The 22,482-nt window shown below is 55.8% G+C and overlaps 2 protein-coding genes across 3 annotated transcripts in view; one reads left to right on the forward strand and one right to left on the reverse strand.

Annotated features, from left to right (window-relative positions):
* RBPJL (recombination signal binding protein for immunoglobulin kappa J region like) overlaps positions 1-638 on the reverse strand; it is a 16,142-nt gene extending 15,504 nt beyond the window's left edge. Inside the window, exon 1 of the mRNA XM_075042181.1 lies at positions 441-638. Coding sequence (XP_074898282.1) covers positions 441-638 — 198 coding nt within the window. The remainder of the gene's footprint in view (positions 1-440) is intronic.
* Positions 1-21,124, forward strand: part of MATN4 (matrilin 4) — a 23,550-nt gene extending 2,426 nt beyond the window's left edge. The window contains exons 2-12 of one of the 2 annotated variants that reach the window (XM_075018352.1): positions 7,977-8,093; positions 9,495-10,064; positions 11,321-11,443; positions 11,925-12,047; positions 12,152-12,274; positions 12,411-12,533; positions 13,008-13,421; positions 13,792-13,944; positions 20,099-20,311; positions 20,490-20,645; positions 20,853-21,124. In XM_075018352.1, the coding sequence (XP_074874453.1) occupies positions 8,018-8,093; positions 9,495-10,064; positions 11,321-11,443; positions 11,925-12,047; positions 12,152-12,274; positions 12,411-12,533; positions 13,008-13,421; positions 13,792-13,944; positions 20,099-20,311; positions 20,490-20,645; positions 20,853-20,857 (2,079 nt within the window). In that variant the 5' untranslated portion in view covers positions 7,977-8,017 and the 3' untranslated portion in view covers positions 20,858-21,124. Of the gene's footprint in view, positions 1-7,976; positions 8,094-9,494; positions 10,065-11,320; positions 11,444-11,924; positions 12,048-12,151; positions 12,275-12,410; positions 12,534-13,007; positions 13,422-13,791; positions 13,945-14,776; positions 15,904-20,098; positions 20,312-20,489; positions 20,646-20,852 lie in introns of those variants that run through there. The other variant, XM_075018360.1, reaches the window with a different exon arrangement.
* The last annotated feature ends 1,358 nt before the right edge of the window (positions 21,125-22,482 follow it).

Consider the following 22,482-nt stretch of genomic DNA (forward strand, 5'->3'; position numbering starts at 1 on the left):
GGACTCGGTGCTTTCTGTTACCTGCTGCAGGCTAGCAAGAGCCTTTGTAGGTACTTGCAGCATAGATGTACCTTTAGGTATTGAGTAACATTTTTAGCACTTAGAAGACTTTGATTCCCTCTCCCATCCTGGCTAAATATACAGAGTTTGAAAACAGGTCTGTTAAAGCAGGGGAGGGGGTAGGCGTATGCTCAGGAAACTCCAGAGACTGGTGCACATCTATGGCAGTGTTTCTACGTGGGGTGCCCCCAGGCTGCCGTGCCTGATCCTGTGTCTGAAGCTTTTCTGGTCCTCAGGCAGCTTGTCCTTCCTGGTGTTTTTCACTGGAGGCCCGATCCATCTTCCCTAGCAACTTTCTGCCCTTGCTTGTGTCTCTGTCCGCAAACTTCTAATCTCTCGCCTTGCCAGCCCTTGGCTGCACACGTGAACCCGTCACCAACCTGGTCTCTCTGGTGCCCATCATGGAAATCTGTAGGGGTCAGCTGTGGTCCCTTACAGAGAGGTGGCAGTAACTTAGCTTCTTCCCAGACTTCAGCCTTCGCCTCTCTGGGCTGTGTCATGCTGCTTCGGTGGTTGATTGCCAATGTAGAAGTTTGGGAGTCTTTTGAGTTGTAGCCTGTGGACCCGTAGGAGTCCATGGTCTATGGCAGGAATCAGTAGGAGCAGACCTGTTGACAGCAGAGGCAACCCACTACACAAGAGTCTGTGTCTTGGCTGGAAAATTAGCAGGGTCCACAAGCTGAAAAAGTCGGAAAAACACTGCCTTTGGGTATTCACAGCTCCTATGCTTGCAGCTGGACTTGGATGGCTTCCCCAGAGTGTCACGTTAGACATCCCCCTCGTTCTTTTTCTCTTTTCACAGCAACTTGCTTTGGCTTTAATAGTACCAGCCAGGATGAGTGTGACAAAACATTTCAGTCTGTGCTCAAATGCCAGGCAGCGATCTCACTACTGCTCCTCCATTTCGTTCTCCCTGTCATCTGCTGAGCCTCTCATGTCAAGTTGCTGAGGCAGATGATGGGCTGAGAGTGGCTGCCCTGTGCCCAGGTTTCCTAAAGCACATCTGGGCTTTTCCTTGTCTGTCTGAAGTGCCTTAGTTTCACCCCAGCTGGGTCTGTGCCCTCATTCTGGGATGCAGGTGGGAGAGCCAGCCCAGGTCCTGGCTCTGCCACAGACTTCCCACAGGCTTGAGCAAGTGGCTTTGACTCTCTGGGTCTCTGGTTCCTCATGCCATGATGTAGGACTCTCCTTGGAGAGCCTCATGAGGCCTGAAAGCCTCAGTGAAGCAACCTCAGACTGTTCCCTCATCTCTCCTGGAAGCAAAGACCTTGTAGGCACATTTGGCAAGAACTTGGTAAGTGCAACAGAATTAGATGATTTCAGCTAGTTGCTCACGAGTTGACCAGAAAGGGGTAATCCCACACAGGGGTGAGGTTGAGGTCAGGTGGTCCTCAGCCATGGCCTCAAATGCTGCTTTGAGTCCATGGGGAGGCCTCGCAGGAGGTTTCCATGCAGCATCCGTGTGTGCTGACAATGACAGGATGATGCTGAGGCACGACGGTCCCCAAGGCACCTGCTCTTCAGTGTGAGCAGGAGTGAGGCTACCAGCCACTGCGACGCTGGTGGAAGTTCTTTGCTGGTGCTTCTCGTACGGGCTGATGGCATCCCCGTCCTGGAACAGCAGTTCTCCTGCCATCCTGCTGTCAGAGGGATGTGGCAGCTGTGAAATTAGGTGGGAACAGTTTCTCATGCTACCTTTGGGATTCTCCCTGTGAAAAGTATTTAGACAAAGAGTTCAACGAGCTTGCTATTCTCTCTTGAGGAGGGCTGAAAAGTCTCCGCATGCTTTTCTGCAGCTGCCAAACACTCCTTGCTTTCTGCTATTTCAATTAAACACATAGCAGGATGGGTAGGATAAAGCGGAGAGGCACAAGAATATTCTCCTGGCGTGTTTCCTTATGCCAACACATTGAGTCACGTCTCCAGAGTGAGAAATATGATATAAAGGTTTAGAGAAGGAGGTCAGGCAATGAATCTATGATTGTGGGGCTGAAATAGCAGGCATTCTCTGTGGTTGTCTGTGCCATGTAAGCTTGCTGGAGGTCAACTGGGGATATTGGTCCCAGCAGATTTGGGAGACAGATGTCCTGCTGCTAACTATCAATCTCATTGCTTAGAGATACTGGCTCTGCTGCATCGGGAGCTCAGCTGACAAACTCTGCACTAGGAGCTGCTCTGGGCCATTTCTCTTTCCTTTGTGGTTGAACATGCATATTTCTGGGGAAAAAAAATACTCTCTAACACCTTCCTCCCAGAACAAGAACTTGGGCAATGGATCGCTGCCTCAGCTTCTGGATGGCCCAGACTTCCTTCCCTCCAAAGTTGAAGTGTCTTGGCCCAGTTCAGCTGTCCTTCAGGGGCCCGTTTGCTGAAGAGCATTTGCTTTTTAAAGAGCCAGTAAGGTGGGTTTTTCCCCCGTTCATCACTCTCCATCAAAATCTAAAAGTATTCCAAGATCCCTCCAGTTTTGCTTAAAATACCAGTTAGGAGCAGGGCTGAGTTTGCCTGTCATGCAGCTCAGGGGACAAGTGCAGCCTCAGGTCTTGAGTGGGACAGAGAGGAACAGAGAAACGCCACCAGCAGTCCTGAAATAGGAGCCATCTCTTGACATGATTGGTTGAACAAGGGGAATCGGCTGACCATATTTTCCTCTTGGATAGATCTTTAACACGCGCTTCGGAAGGCCATGTTTAATTTGCAAGTGAATATGGCATTTATTCTTGCCAGCTGTTGCTGCAGCAGCCCAGGTACAGCCTGTTTCAGTGCAGAGGCTGGCTGGACAAGAGGCTTTCCTCCTAGCTGAGTTGCAGAGCACTGGGAGATCTTTTAGAGTTAGCGTGGTGGCAGAGAAAGACCCCACGTGCTGTCATGGAGAACATCTAGAAGGGGATGCTCTGTCCACTGCTACACCCAGCATTTCCCTCCCAAGGGGACTTCAAATGTCATCTCATAGTATAAGCCTGTCAGGACTTGTATGATGTTAAGTCCATGAGCTGTGAGACAAAGATGTTTGTCACTCAGCCTGCAAATGGACCTGGACAAGAAACCCATCTTCTTCCTGCCCTCCCTCTGAATATGCTAATCCTATTGAGTGCAGGAGTGGGCCCCATAAAACAGGGAATTGGCTTTTTGGGGGAGCAAGGGGACAGAAAGAGAAGTCCCTTCTGCATCCAGCAAGGTTTTCCTGTTACAGCACTCCTGCCGATTCGCTCCTGTTGGGTTTGGAGCCATGATGTGCTGTTTGAGAAATACAGCCTTGTTTTTCAAACTACATGTACTTCCAGGTGGCACTTGGCCCAGTAAAGCTGCCATAGCGTTGTAACCAGAGAGTACTGTGATGTCCTGGAAAGAGTCTGCTCTTGTTCTCCCACACGTGTGTTTGGGACGAACCAAGGGCACATCAGTCCTTAAAAAGGGGGAAAAAAACATTTTTGGCTGGAAATTCATGCCACTTCCCTGGTTTTGACATGCCTGTGCTCCCTGACTCTTCCTTGCTCTGAAAACTGCATTGCTGTCCTCTCTTGTGGGATTTGCAACTTGCCACCCAGCTGCTGTGGAGGATGAGCATTGAGATGCTAGAGCTGTGATTGAGTGCAAGGTCAACACTGCCTGTAAAATGGTCCTGAGGGTGGATTCAGTGCTCACAGGCAGCAGACACACCGCTGAGAGCTGTGCACCTTGGGAGAAATCAGCCTTTGGGCAACCCTCCAGGAGAGGGTGGGTCCAGTTCCAGGACTGTCCTGGGCTTCATCTGTTCACACGGCTTGAGGGTCTTGCAAACATATGAAGAATGTGCCAGCGGTCCATCAGTTTCCACAGCAAAATCTGACATCAAGAGGTGCCTCCAGATTGATGTAAGTTGTCTGCATCTCTCCAGGTAGCTCTGTTTGCTTCATTGTCCCCTGTGCCTGGGGCAAGACACGGTCATCCTCTCTTGGGCCCACATGCACTGTTTGGGCAGCCTTTTCTTGGGCATGGACCTGAAGGATGACTTGCTGTCCTGCTGAAGACATGAAAATTTGTCTCCCCATCCTCTAGCCTGAGGCCAGCTCTTGCTGTCTTTCTGCTGTTGTCCTGGCAGGACTCTGGTGTCCTAAGCACAAGGAGTCTGTGTCCAGGCTTCTGAGCCTATTTTGGTTGGGGTTTTTTTTTGACACTTTCATCAAATAACACTGATGTGGGAGTTGAATTATGTTCTGCCAAAACCGCCTGGTTGGGTATCTGCAAAGAAAAGCTCTGCAGAACAAACAGGGTAGCTGGAGAGGTAGGCAAAGCAGGTGAGTCTCAGGAACATCATGTCTAGGGCTGCTCTACTGTTGGCCAAGGTTTCCAGCACAGAAATACGTGCTATTAGCTGGTAGCACATGTAGCATCAGTGCCATGCACCCCTGCCATGCATGCCCAGGCACGCTGTGCGTTCCTCCTCCCGTGCACCGGCATGCTGCATGGGTCAGCCCTCCGGCTTTGCTCGTGTTGGGCAACAGCATGCTCGGTCAGAGGCTCTCGGCTGTTCCCCGCTCCTTGCAATGCATGGCAATCCCTTGTCCTGGCTTCTTGTGGGGTTTGAAGCCAGGGCAGAGCTGCCTCTGCTGCTCCCACAACGTGCCAACGTCTGCCAAGCCCAGGCAGATGGCTGGAGTTGTGTGGTTTTGCCATAAACAGAAATCTCAGCTAAAGGCTGATGTGCCCATATGTATGAAATCTTGCATGTGGTTGTACCCGAGACCTGGCTTGTGACTCCATAGCCATGGTCCACAACCTGCTTTCCTCCTCATGACTCTACAGCTGGGGCTTTTCCTGGGTTGTGAATGCACTGCCACCTCCTGAGCTTTTCACCCCTTCTTTCTCCATCTGCTTCATCCCCTCTACAATTCAATATATAAAGCCCCCACTCCTGTAACAACAAGGAGGGTAGGGAGCTGGCTGAATGCCTCACCCTGCTCCCTGCCATGCCCTGTCTTTTGGGCTTGCCCAAGGGAGGATGCGCCCAGGTCCAACCTGCGCAGATGAACCAGAAGGGTAATATTCAGAGCATTTCTGTTAACCTGTAGCCAGGAGAGAGCTGCCAAGGAGGCCGCGCTGAAACCTGAAGCGGCTGTTTTTCCCGAGACTCAGCACTTGGCAGGGAGAGCAGACGGACAAGTGGCGGAGCGGGGAGGGATGCAAGCGCCCTGAGGGGCAGGACTGCTGGTGGAGGTGCCTGGGGAAAGCATGCTGGCTTACCTATTTGCCTTTGGGGATTCATTTCCATGTCCGCCTTGTCCGAGATCATGAGGAGAGTCAAGAGGAGGCTGGGATCATTGCCGACCCTTCTGTCCTTACATGTGGCTCTTCCCTTGGTCACCCTCTCTGCGCCATGTACTGAGCATCTCCTTCAGCAGGGACAAGCAATGGCTGGTTTTCCCCTCGTGTTGGTCAGAAAGGTCAGGAGATAATCCAAGTGTCCCTCTCAGCTCAGCTGCTGTGGGGTTCAGCTGAGCCAGCCCAGCCGGCAGCGTTTGCCCCGCCTGGACCTTTTTTTCCTTTATAGCTTAGTGTTATCTCAAGGTCTGTGGCATTGCAGCCGGTGCCGTGTTTGCCTTGCCTCACAGCACCTGCCTGCCAGCCGGTCGCTTCCCACCCATCTCCCTCCTGCTCCTGCGTGGTAGCAAGGGGGCTTGGGGGGGTGTGGGAGCCCTGAGGGTGGGGGAACCCCTGCACAGGGCTGCAAGTCAGCCCCAGTGCTGCCAGTCCCAAGGGAGTGAAGACACTGCGTAGCAGGGAAGTTGCCCAGTGCGGGATGGTGGGAGAGATACTCGAGGGCATCTGTCCTCTCAGCTTTGCTTCCCTGCTTTTTTTTTTGTGCAGGGCTGGGTATTGAATCAGGGACTGGGATGCTGCCCCAGCCTGGGTCTCTGCTGCCAGGACTGGTGCTGGATGTAGGGCTGAGCTGCCATGCCCTGCCCTGTCCAGGCAGCATCAGCTCCTCCAGCCATGGGGAGTGCCAAGACTTCATCCAAAGCTGAGATGCTGTTAAAAATAGATCAGTCGTGAACTGGTTTTCTCCTCCTTGGTTCCTGGCCCAAGAGCTCATTCCTCTCTCTGAGCTGGCTTTGAAGCTATCTGGATGCTGTGAGACGCAGGCTGCGTGCCAGCCTGCCATTGCAGGGAGGCTTGGAGAGTGGAGAACTGCAGAAATGTTATAGGTGGCATAGCTGTCCCCAAAATATTTTGTGGTTAGTGAGTGCTTTCTCCCAAAAAAAAGCATCGCTGGAAAAAGAATCTGCTAAATAAAATGGGAAACGAAGCTGGGATAGGAGGGGCTGCTTGCTCCTCTGCTTGCACATGGTGCTCTTGTTGAGGGGACACAGGCACCCGAGCACTCCTGGCCACAAAGCAATGCTTGCCTCAGCCCCACAGCTTCCTAGAAAATGCCTGTTGGGCTGCAGCCTCCCCTTATCTCCACAACCCACAGTGGTCCCACCGACCCCTCCACCTCATGGCTCTGCAGGAGCTCCTGACACTTGCTGCAGAGCCCCCACGTCCTGGGCTGGCTGGGTTGCTCATGCTCTTTGGGAAAAGGCTGCGTCTCACTTTGAGATGGTATTCTGGATCCCAGTTTCCTCTTGTAGCCCTTTTCTGTCCTTCTAGTTCTTCAATATCATTTTTCAGGTGTGAACACTGAGTCTGGAGACAATTTTAAGATGCAGCTGTGAAACCTATTATCAGCGTCCCTGCTATCAAATACATGAGGTTCAGGGCTGCACGTAACCACTGAGCAATTAAATGGCAGCCCTGGTGATGAATTACAACTGAGACCTCCTGGGGCTAAATAAATATTGGCTGATAACTACTGATAAAATGAATTTCCATGTGCACCCTTCCAGTATCTGTGCCCTCGTGGCGCTGCATGTCTCCTGGGGAAAGCCGCATTAACTGTGGCATTTCCCCCCACCCCCACCCAGCACCTTGGGTTTCCAACCAGAGCTGGAATAAAAATAAACCAAATAAATTCATGTCCCTGCAGGAGCCAGGCAAGGGCAGGGAAAGGCAAGGCAAGGCAACACAGAGGTAGGCAGGGAGGGAGACAAGTGACAAGCTGAGCCTTTGGGTAACCGGTCTAAATATCTTTCCCCCAACTATCCCACCTCAAACGCATGAAAAAAACTGTCAGGGTGCGGAGCATCCCTCAGAAAAGCCAGCAGGATGGGGAGAGCTGCAAAGTGCTGGGGATAGTGTGATGGGCTCCCCTGGGGTGATGCCTCCCTGCAAAGAAGGAGAGCAGCAGGCTGGCAGTGCTTCACCCAGCACCTTGCCCGGGGGGAACGGGTGCAAGCCCATCGTGCACCGTTAACGCCTGGTGCCTGCCGAGGCATCTGCTCTTTGCTCTCCAAAGGTAGTTTGGAAAAAGTCAGAGAACTAGTTTATGGAGCTTCTTGGAAAAATGGTCTTTGCCAGTGACTTTGAGAGACTTCTGAGCAGGTTTTGTCTGTGCTGGCATTTCATCTTGGGGCTTCTCTTCCCATGCGGAGGGAGTGGCAGGAGGGCTGGTGGTCTGCGTCCCTGGGTGCAGCTTTCCCACTCTCCGGCTGGCTGCGGAGAGCAGCTGCACCGCCAGCGAAAAAGCATTTGGCTGAACATCCCATCCGCCTGGTTTGCAAGTGAAAATAAGGCTTGTCGGATGGCCAGCTCCACCCAGAGCAGAAAATCAGACCTTTTGGCAGATCGTTGCTACTGTAATGAAATTTAGCTGTGCTGAGACTGCCAGTCCTCAAATGGGAAAAGTCCCACGTGGGTTCAGAGAAATTTGGGGATGGATCTGTCAAAACTGCTGCCCAGGGTTTTCAGCACTGCCTGGGGACACCCACCGCAGGCGAGCATGGCCCCTTGGCTCAGCTCACCCTCAGCGCTGATTGCACATCATCTTCTCCCCGCAGCAAGTACCCCCAGCCCGGGAGCTGTGTGGTCTCACAGAGCCATGATGAAGCTTCTGCCTGTTGCCCCCATCCTCCTGCTTCTCCTGACAACGCTGGAAGCCAGACCAAAACCTGCAGGTGAGCCCCGGCCGGTGGGGATTGCCTGGAGGAGAGAGAAGCAAGTGTGTCAGGGCAGTGAAGCCCTCGGAGGACGGCTTGCTGCTTGAGGTGGGGGGGACCTGATGCCTCTTCTTTGGACACATCCCCAGGAGGATGGAGGATCCCCCCGGGTGGGGGACCTGAACTTCCCAGCGCTGCCCAGGGGAGCGGGAGCCTGAGCCTGGCCCCAGTACGGTGGGTCTGGTGCCACTCGCTCCCGGCATGTCCTCAGCTTTGGCACAGCCCAGCTCAGGGCTTATCACCCTCCTGCCCATGGGCTCCAACCTCAGCAGGAGGCACAGGCGTGAGGGGGAACCCCATCCCTGCATGGGTCTCCTGATAGCGGGGGAAAAAGCAAATCCAGAGGTACCAGCCTCTCTCCTCCCAGGGCAGAGGGGGCTGAATCAATTCCAGTTTAAAAACAGTGAAGGCACCGAATGGAGAAAGGAATGGGTACGTCTCAGAGACCTTCGGAGCAGTTGACATGACAGCCCAGGTCTGGGCATCATCCCAAGGGGACTCAAAAGTGTTTGCTTACCATTAGGGCCAAATTCTCCCAGGCTTGGGTATGCACAAGCCAAGCAAAATATGTTCATTGGCATTTTACTTGCTAAACACTCCCATTTTGCACTGGAAGCAGCACCCATATGTCCAAGAGAGGCTCTTTGGCTCGATCCCCACCATGTGTGTGCCCTGAGCTGTGCTTTTCACTGTCTCATTTTTTGCCCTTAAAAAAACCAACAACAAAGCAAGCCCTCATTTTAGGCAGAAACTGTCAAAATGCAGTAAAAACCGGGGGAAGCTGGAACTGTGGGGGCAACAGAAGAATTGCCCAAAGCAGTATTTTTGTGCTTCACGCCACAGCAGTGGGAGCCCATGCAGAGCAGAGGTCTGGAGCAGGAGCTGCAGCTTGCGGAGGACAGCACGAGGCACTGGGCTATTTTACACTTTAATGCTCTGATTTGCTGCAGAGATGAAGATGCCACTGCCTAAACCTGTGCCTAAACCTTGCCAGGGCAGATGCTGACAGACAGAGAGGCGTTTCTGGAGCCCCTGGGGCCATCGGGTGTGGAAATGCAGGGAGCAGGAGCTGGGTCTGGCTGCAGGGACAGTGTCAGAGAGGAGGGGACACTGCCATTTCCCCACAGCCCCACGGCTAGGGCATGTCTCCGCAGCCTGTCGCCCCTGCTCCCGTTCTGCCGGCACCCTTCTTGGCTTTATTTGGCAGTGGGAAGGTGCTGGTCTGTGGGGGCTGCCCAGACCTGCCCTCTCCATCCCCCACTGAGCACACCTCAAGCCACACAACAGGGATGTCTCCGCTCCCAGCCCTGCTTCCCACAGGCATCCGTGAGGCTGAACCATCTCTTTGCCCCCTTCCAGCCCTGAAGTGCAGGACGGGTCCCCTGGACATCGTGTTTGTGATCGACAGCTCCCGCAGCGTGCGCCCCTTTGAGTTCGAGACCATGCGGCGGTTCATGATGGACATCATCGGCAGCCTGGACGTGGGCCCCAACGCCACGCGGGTGGGGGTGATCCAGTACTCCAGCCAGGTGCAGAACATCTTCTCCCTCAAGACCTTCTTCACACGGGCAGACATGGAGAAGGCCATCAACAGCATCGTGCCGCTGGCCCAGGGCACCATGACGGGGCTGGCCATCCAGTACGTCATGAATGTGGCCTTCACCACGCAGGAGGGCGCACGCCCTCTGCACAAGAAGATCCCCCGCGTTGCCATCATCGTGACGGACGGACGGCCCCAGGACCGTGTCACCGAGGTGGCCACCCAGGCCCGGAATGCTGGCATCGAGATCTACGCCGTGGGCATCCAGCGGGCAGACATGAACTCGCTGCGGGCCATGGCTTCACCACCGCTGGAGGAGCACGTCTTCCTGGTGGAGTCCTTCGAGCTCATCCAGCAGTTTGGGAAGCAGTTCCAGGACAAGCTCTGCGGTGGGTGAGAGCCGTGGCTGGGGGGGGGCAAGGGTTGCCCTGGTGCCTGCTCATCCAGGCTAGAAGATGACCTTCAGAGGGGTGTTTGGGGTGGCTGCCCTTGCTAGGAGCAGCGTGGACAGGGAAGCAACCTCCCCAGTGGGGCGCCGGGATAGGTGACCTTTCCTCTTGCTCACCTTTCCTCTTGCTCACCTTTCCTTTTGCTCAACTTTCCTGTGCTGGAGTGAGATAGGGAAAGCTTTGAAAGCATTGCAAGCAAGCGCTTTTCTTCACCTGTGTCCGGTAGCTCTGCCCCAAGTGAGGATGTGGTAGCAGCAGCGATGGGAATATTAAAGAGTGGGAAATGCGGAGCTGGTTTCCCTGGGTGTAATGAGGACGAGTGACATGTCCCGGAGCCCCGTACACATTTCGACGTGGCTCTAGCAGGGTCTCCTCCTACGCAGACACGTGCATGGCATCTGATGCACGCACATTTGTGTTTAATAAAACGCTGGCCGCATGGTGCTGCTCTGGAGCGTCCAGCCAGTCTCGGCTGGGAGCCGGGAGGCTGGTTTGCACCATGACTGTGCTGGCGCAGGTCAGGAGCTTGCAGACTGGGACCTGTCTGTCCCCTCCTGTGCTGGCGGGCTTTGCTGGAGACCTGGCACTGCAGCGGGCTGGCAAGACCTTGCTCTTGTGCTTCAGCATCTGTTGAAGGGCAGAAGGCAGCTGCCAGCCTCTTTCAGGCAGCGTTTCCCAGCCAGGGGGACATGGGTGCCTGCAGGGCTGCGTTAGTGCCATGGTGAGTCCCTGCTTGCTGGGCTGGGGGGTCCGGGCTGACCAGATATTGCCCCCTGGGGCCCTGATGTGCTCCTGTGCTTGATGCCTTTGCTTACAATACCCTGCCCGTTGCCTGCCTGCCCTGCTGCCTGCTTCCCAGACAGCTCCACAGGCTCCTGGCAGCACGGACACGCAGACCTGGCTCCTTCAGCACGTTCCAGCTGAGCTCAAGCTTTTGCTCATTCAGCTCAAGCTATCAACAGTATCAATTAATATTGAGCATTGAGTTAGCGCTCGAGTAGATCAGAAAGCCGAGGCGGTTCAGAAACGTGCCCTGCAGTGTCTGTGTCTGTGCACTGGAAATTAGTGGGTGAGCGCTGGGGCTGTGTGGGTTGCCCTGGTGGCTTTCGCTGCAGGGACAGGGCATGTGCCAGAGCTGGGGTGCCTTTGCATCTGGCATGCCCGTGTACTGCTCTGATGCTCGTTCTGTCTTGCAGGGGTGAACACGTGCATGGAGCAGGAGCACGGCTGCCAGCACAGCTGCATCAGCACCCCCAGCTCCTTCTACTGCGAATGCAACCCCGGCTACAGGCTCAACATGGACGGAAAGACCTGTTCCCGTAAAAACCCGTTTTTTTATCCTAACTCTTGCAGAGGGCTTGTAGTTACAGGTCTCATGGAGGGAAGCTGAAATGCAGCAGAGGACCCAGCGAGGCCAGCAGCAGCCTGGGTGCTCTGTTCACTGGGCCCGCTGCCTCCCGGGTCTGTAATGACTGCGGACATTCAGCATTGCTAAATCCCGGTCACCTCTCTCGGATGGGACGCTTGGGGCTCATGTGGGCACAATCAGCTGCCTGTCACTTGAGGGGGCTCCGGGCAGTGGGTACCAGAGCATGCACATCCCAGCCACCAAAGTGCACGGTGGTTTGGCCCTGTATGTTGGGTGCAAAGCTGTATTAGTTGGTCTGGCCACCACCCTGGGACTTTTTTCCTTCTTGTCTCATGGTGCTGGGAGCTGCTTTGAAGCCCTGGAGCAGGCCCTGCTCAGCTGCCCCGGGGAGGCTGGGACAGGAGGATGACACGTGTCCTGTTCCCCCGCAGCCATCAATGCCTGTGAAGATGGGAGACACGGCTGTCAGCACCAGTGCGTCAGCACTCGTGGGTCGTACTTGTGCCACTGCCGCGCGGGTTACTACCTCAACCAGGACAAGAGGAGCTGCTCTAGTAAGTGGCTGTCTCCCTTCCTGTCCCTTCTTCGTTTGCTTCTCGCTCTTCCTCTTCTTCTCTTGTCTTCCCCTTTCTGCCCACCCTTCTCCTTCTCTCACCAGTGATCGATTACTGCAGCTTCGGCAACCACAGCTGCCAGCACGAGTGCGTGAGCATCCCCAACGGGCACTACTGCCGCTGCCGCAGCGGGTTCACGCTGCAGCCCGACAGCAAGTCCTGCAGAGGTACGTGGCGGCACGGCACAGGCTGCGGTGCGTGGCAGATACCTTTATATGTCCTGCCCAGTCGCCGGGGGAAGGGCTGTTCCCGGACCACCCTGCCTGGCCGGGGATAACCCTGCGCCCTTGGCTTGTCTTCCAGCCACCGACCTCTGCAACGGGGTGGATCACGGCTGCGAGTTCAAGTGCGTGAGCACGGAGGGCTCCTACCGCTGCGTGTGCCCCGAGGGCCAGCAGCTCCAGGCTGACGGCAAGGCGTGCAGCAGTGAGTACCGGGACGCAGCTCTTGGCATCTTCCTCATCTGGGCTCCGTGCTCCTGGCGAGGGCTTACCTGAAACTAGGCTGGGGGTCTAAGTGGGACTTTCTCTGAGCTGGGTTGGAAGGAGGACGGAGAGCTGGCTGGGCTTGGGGGAGCGCCCCGGCTGTTGCAGGGATGGATTGTGAGCTCATGTCCTCAGAGACGTGGTCCAGAAGATGCAGCAGGAGCTTTGAGAAGAGGTTCAGGAAAAGGGAGACCTAGGAAAGACTTTCAGGGGACACTGGGGTGGCAGTGGAGGTTTCTGGGCTGAGACCGCTGGGCACGCTTTGCCCTGCTTCCCGGCCTCACCTCGGCTGCAGGTCCAGGGGGTTCACACAGCATCCTGAAGCCCAGCAGCTCTGCCCCAGCCCTGGGCATCCTCACCCCGACGGTGCCCCCAGCCAAGCTGGTCCCTTCTCACCTTCCCCCTGTGCCCACAGAGTGCGGGGCTGGGCACGTTGACCTGGTGATGGTGATCGATGGCTCCAAGAGTGTCCGGCCCCAAAACTTCGAGCTGGTGAAGCAGTTTGTGAACCGCATCGTGGACCTGCTGGAGGTGTCACCCCATGGCACGCGGGTGGGGCTGGTGCAGTACTCCAGCCGCGTCCGCACCGAGTTCCCCCTCAACAAGTACCACAGCGCGGATGAGATCAAGAAGGCGGTGATGGAGGTGGAGTACATGGAGAAAGGCACCATGACAGGTCTTGCCCTCAAGCACATGGTGGAGCACAGCTTCTCTGAGCTGGAAGGTGCCAGGCCTCTCTCCCACAACGTGCCCAGAATCGGGCTCGTCTTCACAGACGGGCGCTCCCAGGATGACATCTCCGAATGGGCCAGGAGAGCAAAGGAGTCAGGTGCGGGGGAGCTGGGGAACCCCAAATTGCAGTGCTTTGGGCATCCCAGGATGGTTCCTCGGGATGGCTGGCTCTGGGGGAGGCTGCAGCATCCAACCTTGGGGTGCTGCATCGCCCGGGTCTGCAGGCGCAGACGTGCCTCTGCTGTGGTCACAAGGTGCTGTGAGCAGCATCCTTCGTGCAGCAGCCTGCACCATGGCGGTGGTGCCGCACCCAAATTCCTGCTGTGTTTTTGGGAAGCCCCAGGGAAAGCCTGCATCCTTGACTGCCCAGGGGAAATTCTGCAGCCTTGGCTTTGCTCCCTCTGGGCTTGGGGCTGCTTGGTGCGGGGTGGCTGGCACAGTGCTCAGGGTCTATCCTTGCTATGCAGGGATTGTCATGTTCGCCGTGGGCGTTGGCAAGGCTGTGGAAGAGGAGCTGAGAGCAATTGCCTCTGAGCCGGTGGAGCAGCACTTCTCCTACTCGGCGGACTTCACCACCATGACCCACCTCGTGGAGAACTTCAAGCTGAACATCTGCCCAGGTGGGTGCCCTCAGCCCTGACCGAGCCAGGGGCTCAGCCCTGAGCTGGAGGGAGCCCTTCTTTCCCTACTGGGATGGTTTGTGTGTCTGTCACCTTGTGTCTCGTGCCCCAGGGCCGATCTGGGCTAGTGTGAGCCTAGGGTATCTCTGGATCTCATCAGGCTGTTGTGGGTATAGAGGTGGGTCTCAGGGAGGTATTTGGAAGAGGAAGAGGTGGAGCTGGGGCTTTTAATGTAAAAGGGATGGCTTATGAGCATCCACTCCAGTGCCATTGCGTGGGCAGAGTCTGGGGTCTCACCCTGCCTTGAGGGATGCTGCCCTAGCTGCAAGGGTGGTCCGTCTCGTCAGCCAGACCTGCACTTCTCTTGGTGCCAGGTGGAGGAGGACCGTGCTGAGTTACTGTGGGGTTCTCCCTGCCCTGGGGCAGGCTGGGGCTCCCCAGTGCTCTTGTGGCCCCCGGGGGCTCCTGTGGGGCTGCAGACGTTGGGTCAGCAGCCCCCCATGGCCACCCTGGCTTGAAGGCAAAGTGAAGCTCAGCACTAGCTCTCCTCAGCATGCTGTGATCACTTGCACGGCAGCTCCACGGTATGCCTGGTGGGACGCCTGGTGGGATGCCTGGTGGGATGCCTGGCAGCAAGGTCACTGGGCTCGCAGGGATGCAGCCTGGTGAAAAGGAGCGAGGCTGGAAAAAGAGAAAACAGGAGAGCCCCGAGGCTCAGGTCCAGTCCGGGAGGTGGCTGTAAGGACAAGGGACTCGTGCTGTGTGGGAGCAGGGGGGAGCCAGGCACTGTGGGGCCATGGCTCTGACTGCCCCCAAACCCCTGCGGTCACAGAGGAGGGCAAAGGGGAGACGGAGATCCGCAGCCCGTGTGAGTGTGAGGCGCTGGTGCAGTTCCAGACAAACACCGTGGCCATCCTGCAGAGCTTGACCGAGAAAAATATCCTTTGGGGTGATGCCTGGGCTTGCCGGGGTGCAGGGCAGCCTGGGGACAGACTGCACACAGGGAAGGGAGGGATGGATACATGAGATTGGGGAAAATTTTAGGCTCCTTCAAAGGGAAAAAGCCCTTTGCCTACCAGACCGTCCGGCTCACGCTGTTTCCTTAGCATGTTCACTTGCTCAGATGACGGCCAGACTTGAAGACTTGGAAAAGCAGATTGCCAACAAGAAGTGATCCTTGCAGAGGGCTGCAGCGCTCAGACAGGGCACGGGGACATGCAGTAGCTATGTGGCATTGTTATTGCTAGGTTATTGTAAAGCATCAGTGTTTGTTCTTGTATCACAAAATCCCCAGGGGGATGTGGAGTGTATTTAAAAAAAACCCAAAAATCCTTAAAAAAAACCACAAAAACAAACTTCAGCAAAAACCCCTGCTGTGAAGCCAAGGGGTTCAGCCGTCGCTGTTGCCTCGTTCCTCCGAACTGGCAAGTCTGGGATGAGGTGGGATGACTGTGTGGGCAGGCTGGGCTTTGGATGAGGAGATACAACACCCAGCCTTTTCCCAGAGCGACTGGGATGAACCAGCCCCTGCGCAGCCCCCCCAGCAAGCTGCTTTGCAAGAGAAAAAAAAACTACAGCGATCACACCCTGAGAGCTTCTGCCCTCTCAGCGGCTGCTGCCAAGTGGTGGGGCAGGGAGAGCCGGGCGCCGCGGGCAGCGCATGGGGATGTGGGCCCCCCGGCTCTCCCATCGGGCTCCCAGCACAGTGCCTGGGTGTGCACCCATGGGAAAGTGGGTGGCAGGAATCGGGAGATCCCCTTGCCCCCATTCTGGCAGAATTGTTTGGGAATTGGTCATTATCTTGTTTTCTTATCACATAGCAAAATGGTAATAATTCTTTCTATAAATATCTATGTGTGTGTGTATATATATATTTCATTTTGAGAGCAGGGTAGTGCTATTTTTAAACACTTCTTTTATATAAAGAAATTTCTATCCTGACAATAAACACCCTGAAGATTTGTATGACATGTCCTTCTCTTTTCAGCTGGGCTGCAGAGCCATCTCTGCATCAGAATGGGGGCCTCTGGCTTTTTCAAAGGCTCCCTGTCCTCAGGCTCTAAAAATCCTTTGGGAAAATCTTTCCTCTATGAACACCCCAGGATGCTGCAGACTTGGCCTCAGCTGGAGGGAGCCAGCACAGCACGGACGCCGTGTCACCGTTCCCAATGTTTGCTTTGGAGCCTGTGCTTGTCAGAGCGCAGGGAGCTCATCGTCTACTTTAGGGGGTGTAAACGTGCCAAGTCAGTGGTGCAGGGCTGCTTACACCCATGGGGGATGCGGCCCTGGTGCTGGGATGTGTCTGCTCTGAGCAGGAGAGGCACCAAGCTCCCTGGCTGGCTGCACAGGGAGGGATGCCAAGGCAGCCAGGGACCCATCTCCCAGAGGTGCATGGCTTTTTAATCACAGAAGCCCACCTTGGTGTAGCCTCCATGCTCCACAGCCAGGGGGAAGGAAGTCTCCACTTAGTCCTGTCCATTGCATGCTGGCAGAGGCTGCTGGATAGGGACAGCAAGTTTTTGGAGGGGTCCTTCACGTACCCATCTTGCTTGCTGGTCCTGTACCCAGGAGGTTAGAGCAAAGCAGGACTGAGAGGAAATGTTACTTCTGAACTAGCAATTCGTGCAGGAGGGATTTGTGTGCCCAGAGGGGCTCGTGGGGCTGTGCAGGGTGCTGTGCAGCCTGGGCTGGTGGGGGGAGGAGGAGGAGGAGGGTTACAGCCCTGGGCTCACACCACTTCAGCACAGCTCCTTCTCCCTGGGGACACTGTTAGTGGCTCCAGCACCCACCTTGGCCAATTTGCTTTGCAGAGCCTGGGTGTTTCCACTGCCATGAATATTCCTGGTGGGTTTATAGGGCACTTTCAGGGGTGGCTGGAGGACACATCCTGCTGGTCCCACTTCCAGGAGCGGTTTGCTCCATGGGACTCACGTCCTAGGGGGCTGGAGCTGGGATGCGGCAAGGTTTTGTGTGCTTGAGGGTGGGATTTGGAGCCAAAGAGCAGGAGGATGAAAGCAGGTCCTGGGTTGGGGTGTGGGGCTTGCTGGGACTGCTCTGGGGAGAGGAGCTGGGAAGTGCTCTGATACTCGCTTTACAAGGTGAGGAGTAGCTTTTGCCACATGCAATCAAAAGCAGTGGTTCCCTAGTTCAGCATGGGGGTTTGATGGCTTGTGAGCAGGGCTCTTGTCCCAGTTGGCATGGACTGGGGCATTTGTAGCCTCATTGTATCTGTTTGCTGGGCCAGCAAACGAAGCACTGCTGATTAGCTCTGCACAAGATCCCAGCTGGCAGCCCCATGGCTCTCCTGTCAGCCCCATATCCTATCCATGCATCCCCCCCCCCCCCCCCTTTCACCTACCCTGCAGCCCAGCAGACAGTCTGGGGGGGGAGGTTGGGAAGGGACTGATGGTCACAAACCACTTCCAAGCCAAATCCTGTGGCTACAGAGCACAGTGACCAGAAAGCCACAGCAGTGTTCAGCAGCTCCGAAACTGGCGTCTGGGACTTCCCTGCTTTGTATGCAGCTCCCTAGAAAATGCACAGTAACTGCAGGGAAAATTAAAAAAAAAAAAAAAAAGAAAAAAAAAGGGGGGGGGCAATTAGCTGAGTTTGGGATTTAATAACAGGCTTGATTAGAGCAGATAACAGCACACCCTGAGGGCATGATTAAGCCCCAGTCGGCCCAATGTAATTTTGGCAAATATTAAGGGAAGCCGTAGACAAAGTGGAGCTGGACAGGCAGTGAGACAGAGAGGCTCGACGAGGGCTGGCAGCACAGCATGGCCCTGGGGATGGCAAAACATCGGTGGGGAGGTGTGGGGGGTGGGAGGCACAGGGAAGAGCAGCAGAAGCTGGGCATCAGCTGAGGGGGGATTTTTGGGAAAGCATCCCCAGGACAGGCTGTGGGATTCCATCTGGGAGTGGAGCCGTGTGTGCGTGGTCCCGCAAAGCCTCATTAATGGCTTTTCACTAGATGGCACCAGACACCAGCGCTAATGAGGGTGCGCTGGGCTGGGGGGCACCCCCTTCTCCTGGGCACCCCGGGGCGGTGGACCAAGCCCGGGAGCAAGTGGAGCATCCTCAGCCATGAGCTGGGGATGGATGGATAGAGCCTGACGTCAGGCTGAAAGCATTGCATCGCCTGGTAGGGGACAAGGGCTGCTTGGTGGGGCACAAGGCATCCCTCGGGTGCTTTGTGCACCCTGCTAAGGCTGGGGCTTGGCCATGGTCAAGCCCCAAGCTGGGGGACCAGGGGCTGCTGGCCTCCCTCCTTGCCATCCCCAGGAAATATAAACTGGAGAGCCCTGCTAAGGCTGGGAAATTGCAGCATCAGGCAGCAGCATCCTCAGCGTTGCACAGCTCAGGCCTTGCTGCCTCGGGAGGAGGCTCATGAAGTGCTTTTCATGGAGGACAGCATGAGCAGTGTGGGATGGGGATGGCTCTGCGGGACCCTGGGGCAATGGGTGCTACACACATAGCAGAGTGCACCATGGGGACTGCAGGCAGTCCTGTGCACAGAAATGCCATGGTCCGGGTTATTCCATGGGAGTTTGCAATAGAAGCAGATTTTCAACTTATCCCCTATGGACTCACCATGGATAAAGCGCTATCAAAAGTCCTTCAGATGGATTTCTTCCCCCCCAGCTTCTCTGCAGCTGAATCCAAGCCTTGCTCCTTGTCTTTTCTCCTTTCTTAGAGGTGCAGCCCCAAGCACCACCTCGGCCAGATCCTGGCACCAGCTAGAAGCACAGCACTGCCCTCTCCAGCCCTGGCAGCAGCTGAACACCAAAGCATTGCTTAAAAATTAATCCAATGCTTGCATTTCTCATTAAAAGTGCTAAATTGTTGGTGCACAGCCCAGAAAGTCTATTTGGGTTGGCTAAATACTCTCCCAGTTGTTTAATAAATTACTTTACAAAAAGCTAAATACAGCCACAGGATCGTTAGGGAAACTGGACAATAATTAACAGATACCCAGTAAGTTAAGGTCCAGTTAACATGGCACATTGAGACATGAGAAGGGAAGTCTGAGTAGAAAAGGGCACAGTGAGTTGCCCACCATGCCCTGGAGGGAAAGCAGGGGCTCCACAGGCTAGGGCAGGGCAATGGCAGGGGACTCGGTGGCTGCGTGGAGCACATAGGGGCAATGCCTGGGCTTTTGCTGCTCCTTGCCCTGCCCAGTTGCAAAATCAGGGGCTGCCCCAGCATGCCTTTTGCGGGAACACAGGGAGTTGGGCTGCAGCATGCCTTCCCCTCCCAGGGCCTTCCCAGCGCCTGTTTCCAGCACAGCTCAGGTTCCTGCCAGCCCCAGAAATCCCAAGGGTGGGCTCCAGGAACCTGTTACACAAGGCAAGGGGGACATTGACCCATTGGTCGGAAATGGAGTAATTTCCCATTACCCAAGAGCACCTAAAGAAAACAGCTTTGCCCAGAGCAGGGGTACAATCTCCTTGTGAGGGAGAAGGTGGAGGCCTGAAGGCTGGTGAGGTTTTTGCCCTCTGCGCGAGGACCACAGCCCTTTATCCCTACAGCCATCCAGACTTAGGGCTCAGTCACACCACGGATGTTTGGCTGATGACAGGGCTGTATGGAGCTAATGCTCCTACCCTGGTGAGCCAGCCACTTCCTTCCAGCACCAACCTGCTTCCCACACAGCAGCGGCCACCCGGAGAAGATGCTGGGATTCAGGTGTCCCCCACAAAGCTTGGGAAAGACTCACTCTTGGCCAAACCAAAGCTGCTTTCCCCACACTAGCTTATGCCACCAGTGGGGCAGGAGCCAGGAGAGGCCGGGGCAGGTTTCCTCTGGGAAAACCTCAAAGGATCATCCCTGGGAAGGCACAGGCAGCCCCATGCTGATTTGGATCACGCTGTAAGGTTTGGTTTAGCAGGTCCATGTGGAAACAAGGTAGAAGGGAAACCCACATAATGGACCCACAGAAGGGAACATAGCATGGTCACCACAATGGTTTCTCCTGGACAAGCATACCTGCCCAGCAGAAAGCAGCTCCAGCAGCCTGCTTGGGGGATGATGCCCTAGACCATCTCCCCTTGGCTTGTCCCTCAGCCCCAGGTGTGTCTGCAAGGGACAGTTGTGCAATGGAACAGCTACTTTTTGAGCAATTGAATAATCCCGTTTGTATCTTGTGCAAAAGGCTTCCAGGAAACACAATGCAAGGGCAGAGGAAAAAGGGACAAACACCAGCACGTGCCCAGCCCAGCTCCCCACCCCCATCCTCCCCAAGGGTTTAAATGTCGGCATGCCCCAGCTCTCCACGCTCGCACCTCTCAGAGACACAGCAGCATGAAGTCGGTGGCTGCTCTCTTCCTGGTGGGGATGCTCCTCCTCTGGACAGAGCTGCCGACAGGTATGAGATGTCCTAGGATAAGGTACAGGGAGGAAAAGCACAGGGGCGGGGAAGGAGCTGTGTTTGCATGGATCCTGTGGGATGGGAGGGGAGAGGAGGGGGGCTTTTGCCAGGGAGCATCTCCCCAGGGCCTTTCAGCTACCAGCAGCCTGGAGTAAACAACTCCCTCCTCTTGCAGGCAGTGCCTGGTCCTGCCCACCCGTCCACATCACCTGCGCGATGGTCAACCCACCGAACCGCTGCTACACCGACCGGCACTGTCCACGGTACAAGAAGTGCTGCCCAACCTTCTGCGGAAGGAAATGCATCTCGGGGCTACCTTCCCTCTCCTACGGTAGGGTCTCGGGAGCCCCCCCTCCTGTGCCCACCTCCCCGGGGTAGCAGAGGGGGGATACAGTGACGGTGGCTCTGGGCAGGGAGCTGTGTCCAGCTGCCAGAGCCTTCCACTGTCAGGCTGGTGGGGCCATCGATGGCCAAACGTGTGGGCTGGAGTTACTCTGAGCACCGGACCTAACCTGCTGCTTTCTCTCCCTTTCCCCAGTGTGAGCTCCTGCTCCCAGGACAGACCGAGGGCTTTCTCAGCATCCCCATGCCACCCGGGCACCAGCCAGCTGCCCACACCTCTGCTAAGGCTTGTCCTGCCCAATGCCAGCTCCCAGATAGATGGGGACAGCCACCAGCCTGTGCTCAGAGACCACCTTGGCTGCAGCACCACTTCGCTGACGGCTGCCACACGGTGCTACGTGCCAGCTGCTCGCCCTCTCCCTCTGCTTCCCCACTGCTGTTTTAACAAATAAAAGAGCTTGTCCCAGGGATGCTCACGGTGTGCAACTCCTTTTCCCACCTCCTCCTGCCTCTCTCCAGGCCCATCCTGGCACGTGCTTCTACTGCTTTCACCCCAGATTTTCTGTCTGGGGAAGATGAAAACAGTCCAGCTGCGCACCCAGAGTGAGGTTAGGGGCTGACTTGGGGGAGCAAATCCATCCAGAGGCATACAAACCCTGGGAGGAGAAGGCGATGGGAAGGGGCTGGAATGTAACATGATGGGACGCTTTAGCGGACTCTCCTGGCAGGGTGCGAGGGGCCCTGCAGAGCAGCCTGTGCCCTCAGGGACACCCCAAGCTGGACAGAACAGTGGAAGGGGACTGACCCTGCCTGCCCAGGGGGATGCAGGAGGCAAAGCCTCTCTGTGGGTACCTCACTTGGGGCGCATATCTGGAGGGCAGAGGAGGGGGGGTTACATAGACCCAAACCCCAAGTGGTGCTGAGCCCCTCACTGAACCTGAGCTGGTGGGCAAAATTCAGCTGAAGAAAATTGCCTGGGAAAGCCTCAAGCCAGGGCACAAAACCACAGCTCTAAGGGGTTCTTGTAACTTTTGTACAGCTGAGTGCCAGGGCCAAAAAAAAAAAAATAAAAATCAGGAAATGCTGAGAAACAGAAGGAAAGATCATGTGCAGCCCGAGGGACCTGCCCGGCATCTGCCCAGTGCAATGGCAGAGCCAGGTATTGCCCCCGTGTGCTACAGGGGCAGAGCATCACCCAGCCTGCACTGATGCCCAGCAAACAGTGCCTGCCAGCCCCTCCCCAGCCCCATAGCTGATGCCAGGCTTGCATGTCCCATCATCATATTCTCAACAAGCAGACCCAGCCCAGACTGGGAGAGGAGCCTGCTCTGTCTACATATGCTAGAGAGAACAGAAAGGAAAATGAATGAGTGCTGGACAACAGAGGGAAAGGAACATTGGGTGGCTGGCTAGGAGGAGGCACTTCGCCTCCATCTCCTTCAACCTGCAGGCAGACCCCACAAACAGCCCAGCTCCCAGCCCCTCGCACCTCCCTGCCCAGGAGGAGCATCCTGCAGGCACTGCCTGAAAGGTGCCTGTTGCGGGAGTTGCTGCCGTGTAAGGGCTGAGCTAGTCATTCCCACTGCCAGGCACGAGCAAGGCAATCTGGAGAGCAGCATGATCTGGCCGGGTATCTAAGCCACCCACAAATACAGCAGGATGAAACCTCTGGCTGTGGAATCGACATCTCACATGGCCCAAGGCAGACACTGGAAGCTCCCTGGCCAAGGCTGGGGAAAGAATCTGCTGGAGCAAGTCCTTCCACAGTCACCCCCATGGAGGTACCGGAGTGAGGGAGGCAAAGAAGTTATTCAGTGATTGAGAAA

The sequence above is a fragment of the Buteo buteo genome, chromosome 2, assembly GCF_964188355.1.
Source record: "Buteo buteo chromosome 2, bButBut1.hap1.1, whole genome shotgun sequence".
NCBI classification, from domain to species: Eukaryota; Metazoa; Chordata; class Aves; order Accipitriformes; family Accipitridae; genus Buteo; species Buteo buteo.